Below are 8,081 nucleotides of genomic sequence, written 5' to 3'. Positions count from 1 at the left end.
GGATCTAAAAAGTAAAACGACCGATCGTGTCGTTACACTAATCGGGACCTCTAATTTGTTCTTGATCAAAAGATATGTATTCTATTCTTAACAAGAGTTTGGAGGCGCTTGAGATTGATTTGAGAGAATTTATCTTATTTTCCTCTCTCAGCAGGATGTTCTTCTCAATGTCTGAATAATGAGCCTTAATTTCTGTTTGACTTGTTTACTCATTAATGGAAGTTTCGTGAATTAGGTTTTGTTGGGTGTGTGAAACGTGAAGACATGAGTCTAAACTTCATTGAAAACTATAAAAAAGCTTCGAACCTTTGGATTCAAAAATCAAATTTTGCAAAATTTGTTATTTGTTTAGATTGAGCGTTGTTCCAAATGATTGGGAATATCCTTTGGAGTTTATATCTAAATTTTTTGAGAATTTGGTGAAGATTCGAGGTAATCTTGGTTAGAATATCAAATTAAAACTCGAAGAAGAAGAAAAACAAATTATATATATTATGCATATCGGGTGTAGTAATGACATACAAAATATATACAACTAAGGTAATTATATACAAGTTGTATATATATTGTATGTAAAATTGTAATATTTTGACAGATTTTATACAAAATAAATTATATTCAAGTTGTAGATAAGTTGTATATTTTGACGGGATTTGTATATACTTTATATAAGCTTTAGTTACTTTTTGTAAATAGGAAAACTTAAATAAAACTGGATAAATAAGTTTCAAATTTCAATATATATATATATATATATATATATATATATATATATATACACAAACCGATTTCATACATTTGCATATACTTTATGAACAACGACAAGTGTGCAATAATATGTTGTGATGACTCGATAGGTCATTTCGAGTACTAGCCTTTATTTCCGTATTTTGAGACTTTCCATAGCTCCATTTGATGTTTCTTGATTTGCGTGTGTGGTCCGAGTCACTTTTCGGAAAGTTTTTATGTAAAATTTTAAAGAAAATGATATTCTTGACATATAATAAGGCTATAGTTGACCTCGATCAACATTTTTGGTAAATGACTTTAGATCGATATTTTCACAATTCAGATAGGTTTGTATAATATATTTGGACTTGTACTCATGTTTGATTAGGGTCCGGGGTGACCCAAGTGCATCTCGCACGTTATGTGAAAGATTGTGAAAATTGATTTTCAGGTTAAAATCTTGAGTTTTGAGGATCGAATCTTGTTATTTGGTATTATTTTGATAATTTGGGGTAGGGAACGAGTTTGAATAATATTATTACACTTGTTTTCATGTCCATTTTTTAGCCCGAGGGGCTTGTGTGAGTATCAGATGAGTTTGGATGGTTTTAGAACTGCTGGTGCAAGCCTACAGATCTCGCATTTGCGAGCTTCACTTTTTCGGTCATGTGATCGCATTTTTTAAAGGCACTGGGACTAGGAAATTTCGCATTTGTGAAAAAGGGGACCGCATTTGCGAAGCCTAGGAAGTCACAAAGTGGATGGGGTCTCGCATTTGCGACTCTGCAACTATGGGGCATTTTTTAACATCAAATCTGTGAATTGCATGGTTAGAAATTAGGGCTTTTGGGTAGAATTTACGAATTTTGTAAATTTGCGATTTAGACCTCAAATTAAGGTCGGATTTCAAAATAAATCACATAACTGGGCTCGGGGGTGAATGGGTAATCAGGTTTTGGTCCAAATCTCGAATTTTGACCAAGTTAGCCAGGGGTTGAGCTTTTCAATTTAGCCAAATATTGAGCATTTTTCATTCGCGGATAGTTTCTAAAGCTTGTTTTGAATTGCTTGAACGATATTTGGCTAGATTTGGTTGGTTTGGAGGCTTGTTTAAAAGGAAACTCTATGATTGATTGTTGATTTTGTTACGGAAAGAGGTAAGTGTTGTGTTTAACTTTGACTCGAGGTAATTAGGACTTGTCGGTCTATTTGGTTAGGTTTTTCAACTAAACCCATAATATTTCACAATTGTTCACATTAAAATCTACCCATAATCTATGTATTTAACTTACATTGGATGGAAATTACATACCTTCAATAGCTAGGTGAAAATCCCTCTCTAAGAAGCTCCAAAAATTGCCCAAGAAGTGTAATGAACTAACCAAAATGGCCTAGGTCCGTAATAAATGGACCTCACTACCTCCCAGCGATTTCCGCTTCTGCGAAGAATTTGCGGCGCCGCTTCTGTTGATGAAGGTCCACTTCTGCGGAACGATCCAAGCCCAGCACTGGGCACACACGTGGAAAGGAAACTGCACCTACGAGCCCACTTCTGTAGCTCGCCTCTCTCATCTGCGACCCAGGTCGAGCCTGCTTCTGTAGCTCGCCTCTCTCATCTGCGACCCAGGTCTGACCGACCCTCTTCGCACCTGCGGCTCTTCCCTCGCAGAAGCGAGACCGTTTCTGCAAATATCACTCTGCTCTTGTAGGCCACAGTCAACTCGCCCTAAACCACTTCTGCGGCCAAACGCTCGCACCTATGAGCTCGCACCTGCGGCTAGCTCCTCGCAGGTGCGATTGCACCAGAAGCTCTGTTATTTCAGCCATCTCTCCAAGTCCAAACGAGTTCTGTGTTTCGTTTGAATGGCATACGAGGCACCCAAGGCCTCGTCCAAACATACCAACGAGTTCAAAATCATAAAATGGAGCTCTAGACTTCACGAAACACATAAAACAACACAAAAACTAAGAATCACGCTCCAAACCAAATCGAATCAACTTATGAACTTCAAGTTCTTCCAATTGGCTCCGAACGCGCCGAATTATACATAAACTACTCAGAATGACACCAAATTTTGCGTGCAAGTCTTAAATCACCATACGGAACTATCTCCAGTCTTAGAATACCAAATGAATGTTGATAACATCAAAATCTACTCCAAACCAAATTTAAAGAACTTTAAAACCTTTAATGCGCCAAACTGAGAGTGAAAGATTGTGAAAATTGATTTTCACGTTAAAATCTTGAGTTTTGAGGATCGATTCTTGTTATTTGGTATTATTTTGATAATTTGGGGTAGCGAACGAATTTGAAAGATGTTATTACACTTGTGTGCATGTCCATTTTTGAGCCCGAGGGGCTTGTGTGTGTATCAGATGAGTTTGGATGGATTTAGAACTGCTGGTGCAAGCATGCAGATCTCGCATTTGTGAGCTTCACTTTTTCGGTCAAGTGATCGCATTTTTGAAAGGTACTGGGACTAGGGAATTTCGCATTTGTGAAATAGGGGACCGCATTTGCGAAGCCTGGGAAGTCGCAAAGCGGATGGAGTCTCGCATTTGCGAGTCTAGCAACTATGGGGCAGTTTTTAACATCAAATGTGTGAATTGAATGTAGAAATTAGGGTTTTTGGGTAGAATTTGGGAATTTTGTAAATTTTAGATTTAGATTTCAAATTAAGGTCGGATTGCAAAATAAACCACATAATTGGGCTCGGAGGTGAATGGGTAATCAGTTTTTGGTCCGAATCTCAAATTTTGACCAAGTTAGCCAGGGGTTGACTTTTTCAATTTAGCCAAATATTGAGCATTTTTTATTCGCGGGTAGTTTCTAAAGCTTGTTTTGAATTGCTTGAATGATATTTGGCTAGATTTGGTTGGTTTGGAGGCTTGTTCAAAAGGAAACTCTGTGATTGATTGTTGATTTGGTTACGGAAAGAGGTAAGTGTTGTGTTTATCTTTGACTCGAGGTAATTAGGACTTGTCGGTCTATTTGTTATGTGAATTATGTGTGGTGATGTCGTATATGCGAGGTGACGAGTATATATGCGCTGTCATGGATTAAAGCATGCAGGTTGGGATATTTATCTTTATATCATTAATTATTCTATGTGATATTTTGTTACATGCTTTGATTTTCTACATGTCTTTATTTGTTACTCATAACTTATTTGTTATTTCTCAATTAGTTGCTACATGTTTCGTTTATTCATTCTTAAATCAATACATGCTTACCTGCTATATGTTCCTACCTGTATTAATTATATATCTTCATTGATTCATGTCTTTACTTGCCTTATTTGTCTTTACCTTAGATGTGCACTTTATTATATCATGTACGATTGTGGATGTTATTTACCTATTCTTGTAATGATGATTTGTTGAGGTTTATAAATACAAGGTATTGGTTATTCTCTATTGGTAATGGTAGTTCCTTGATGTTCTATAGGCTTTATTTCCTTTTGTGTTGAGATTACGGATTTTGGTTGTGTTGAGTTGTTCATGTTTATGAGTTGATATTTGGAACGGGTTGCACGCCACAACGGCTATTGATATGATATTGGGATCGAGTTACATACCATAATAGATATCATGATAAATGTTAGGATAGGGTTACGCACCGCAATGGAGTATGATGTGTTAAAATGTCTGTAGTTGTGGTAGTCTATGGTTGTACTGTGATATAAGGATGTTGCGACGGTGTTCTTCTAGGGCCCTCTGTTAGTTGGCTTTTGGGTTCTGTACTAATGAGTTTAGTTGTTTTCTCTATATTTCTGTTGTATTTCATTTATTATTCATATAGGTTTATAGTGAGTGTCTTGTCATATCCCCTTCACTATTTCGTCGAGGTTAGGCTCGACACTTATAGAGTATATGGGGTTGGTTGTACTCATACTACACTTCTGCACTTCTTATGTAGATCTCGGTGTTGGTCCTAGCGGTGCATAGAGGAGCTAGCTCGGACCCGACTGGTTCAGGAGACTTGGGGTAGAGTTGCTTGGCGTCCGCAGTCCCTGAAGCCCCATTTCGCTTCATTTTACTATTTACTTTGATTCGAACAATTACATTTTATTTCAGATTTTATTTATAGAATTGTAGTTGCTTATGTACTTGTGACTTCGGATTTCTGGGATTAGTACAGTCCAGTAGTTGGGATTCCGGGTCATGACAAGTTGGTATTAGATCACTAGATTGCCTATGTCTCACGAGTCATGAACAAGTTTATTAGAGTCTAGAAGATCGGTACAGAGACGTCTGTGCCTATCTTCTGGAGGCTATAAGGCTCTAGGAAAATTTCACTTCTATTTTTCTCTATCGTGCGATTTTATTTTATCTTTGTGTATGAATCATTCTACTCTTGTTCTATCACAGATGGTAAAGACACACACAACATCCATTGCTGATCGGGAGCCATAGCCCCAAGTTGCAGCCACTACCATGTGTAGAGGTCGGGGCCGGGGTAGACAGGTAGAGGTAGAGCTCAGCCTAGAGCACACACAGTAGTGCATGTTGCAGAGCCTCAGATTGATTAGGAGGAAGAGATCATTGTTGTGTCCGTGCAAGTTGGACTAACTCAAGTACCCTAGGGGTTCATTGCCACCCCCGTACTTCAGGATGCCCTAGTCCACCTGATCGGTCTTATGGAGAGCGTGGCCCAGGCTGATGCATTTCTTATAACACCAGCCATCTCTCAGGCTGGGTGAGGAGTCCAGACTCTCGCTACTCACACCCCAGAGATGGTATATCACGGATATCAAACCCCAGAAGTTCCAACACTCAGAGTAGTTCAGCCTATCATTGCTAACAATCCAGGGAAGGACCCGCTATGTCGACAAAGGGGTTGAAGAGGTTGGAGAGATTTACCAAGGTATTTCATATTCATTTTGGTGATACACCTTATGAGGACCTACAATATTTCTTAGACCATTTCCACGAGGTGTTCTACAAAATGGGTATAGTGGAGTAGAACAGAGTTGACTTTGTGTGTTTCAAATGACTGGGTCTGCCAATATATGGTGGCAAAATTATGTTCGAGGTAGGCTAGCAGGTTCACTGTCTCTCATTTGGGCTCTGTTCTTGCAGCTATTCTTGGAGAAGTTCATCACTTTTTACTCAAAGTGAGGATCTACGCAACCAGTTTGAGTGCCTCCATCAGGGTAGCATGACTGTTACCCAGTGTGAGACCAAGTTAGTGGATCTATCATGCCATGGAGCTATCCTGGTCCCTATTGAGAGGGAGTGAGTGAGGAGGTTTATAGATGGCCTTAATTATGGTAACTGGTTGCAGAAGGCCAGAGAGACTAAGGATGATATTTTTCTTACACGGGTTGTAGAGATTGCTAGGCAGATTGTGAGGATTCATGGCCAGGGCAGAGAGAAAGTATATGATAAGTGGCCTCGCCATTTTGGTGGTTTCAGTGGTGCCTCTTCTAGAGGCAATGGTTCATTTTGCAGAGGCCAACCTACCAGGCCAGTCCAGTCAGCACTACAAGAGTCTCATAGTTCTTTAGGTGGTCACGGTGCGTATGAGTCTCTTTTAGAGCAGCCAGTATTCAGTGCACCTTCAGCTCACATTAGTGCCCCACCGCTACAGAGTTACTATGGTGATTATTCGGGTCATCCGGGATCATCTCAGACTCGGCAGTTGCGCCAGCTGCAGGGTAGCTTTAAGTGCGGTGACGCAGGTCATATAAGGAGGTACTGTCCTAGATTATGGAGCATCAAGCCACAATAGGGTAATCGTGCCATGATTCTGGCACTGGTTGCTCCACCACCTGCTCAGCCAGCTAGAGGTAGGGGTCAGGCAGCCTGTGGTGGTTCTCATGCCGTTATAGGTGGAGGGCAGCTAGTTAGAGGCCTCCTGAGAGGTAGAGGTCATAGTGGTAGGGCTCTGTCCCATTTCTATGCATTTCAAGCTAGACCTGAAGTAGAGTCGTCTGATGCAGTCATCACATGTATTATTCTAGTTTGCCACAGAGATGCATCAGTTGTATTTGATCCGTGTTTCACTTATTTGTATGTGTCATCCAATTTTACTTCATATTTGGATACATCTCATGATTCTTTGAGTTATCTTGTTTATGTGTCTACGCATGTTGGGGATTCCATTATTGTGGACCCGTTATATCGTGCTTGTTTGGTCACCATCGAGAGCGATGAGACTAAGGTTGACCTTATATTACTTGATATGGTAGATTTTGATGTAATTATGGGCATGGATTAGTTGTCACCTAATCATGTTATTTTAGACTGTGACTCCAAGACTGTGACACTAATCATGTCGGGGTTGCCTCGATTGGAGTGGAGAGGAACTCTTGGTCACTCCACTAGTATAGTAGGTTTATTTCTTATGTGAAGGCTTCGCGTATGGTCGATAAGGGGTGTCTGGCATATTGTCTTATATCCATGATTCTAGTGCTGAAGTTCCTTCTATGGATTCGGTTCTATTTATGTGTGAGTTCCCAGAGGTGCTTCCTACAGATTTGTTAGGGATGCCACCCGACAGAGATATCAACTTATGCATTGACTTGGTTTCGGGCACTTGGCCCATTTCTATTCCACCATACCTTATGACCCCAGTTGAGTTGAAAGAATTGAAGGAATAGTTGCAGGATTTGCTTGATAAGGGATTCATTAGACCTAGTGTCTCACTTGGAGTGCACCGGCGTTATTTGTGGAAAATAAGGACAAATCGTTAAGGATGTGCATATATTATCGGTAGTTGAACAAGGTTAGTATCAAGAACAAGTACCCATTGCCGAGGATTGATGACTTATTTGATCAACTTCAGAGCGCCAAGGTGTTTTCCGAGATTGATTTGAGGTCTGGCTACCATCAGGTGCAGATTAGCACATACGATGTCCCTAAGACATCTTTTCGGACTCGGTATGGTCACCACAAGTTCTTAGTGATATCATTTGGCTTGACTAATTCCCTAGCAGACTTTGTGGATTTGATGAACCAGGTGTTCAAACCCTATCTGGATTCCTTTATGATTGTCTTCATTAATGATATTTTGGTTTACTACTACAGTCGAGAGGAGCATGAGCATCATCTCCGGATCGTTCTTCAGACTTTGAGGGATCGTCAGTTATATGCCAAGTTTTCAATGTGCGAGTTCTAGTTGGACTCAGTTGACTTCTTGGGCCATATTGTATCTTCTGAGGGCGTTAAGGCGGATCCTAAGAATATTGAGGCCATTCAAAATTGGCCTAGACCTAATTCAGTTACAGAGATTTGGAGCTTCTTGGGTTTGGCATGGTTTTATCATCAATTTGTGGAGTTATTTTCATCTATCTCAGCCACATTGACCAAGTTGGCCCAGAAGGGTGCTCTTTCAGATGGTCTGACGA

At 40.1% G+C, this 8,081-nt stretch overlaps 1 protein-coding gene across 1 annotated transcript; it reads left to right on the top strand.

The window, feature by feature from the left end:
* Window positions 1-6,475: 6,475 nt before the first annotated feature.
* On the top strand, window positions 6,476-6,952 carry LOC138898761 (uncharacterized). Its single transcript, XM_070184858.1, has one exon. It carries the CDS (start codon window positions 6,476-6,478, stop codon window positions 6,950-6,952), a length of 477 nt encoding a protein of 158 aa, XP_070040959.1.
* Window positions 6,953-8,081: the final 1,129 nt, after the last annotated feature.

The sequence above is a fragment of the Nicotiana tomentosiformis genome, chromosome 9, assembly GCF_000390325.3.
Source record: "Nicotiana tomentosiformis chromosome 9, ASM39032v3, whole genome shotgun sequence".
NCBI lineage: Eukaryota > Viridiplantae > Streptophyta > Magnoliopsida > Solanales > Solanaceae > Nicotiana > Nicotiana tomentosiformis.
This window is presented reverse-complemented; position numbering and strand designations above follow the sequence as displayed.

Bases quoted from the DNA above. Each gene is read 5' to 3' on its own strand.
- LOC138898761 (XM_070184858.1), top strand. From the start codon at position 6,476: ATGATTCTGGCACTGGTTGCTCCACCACCTGCTCAGCCAGCTAGAGGT.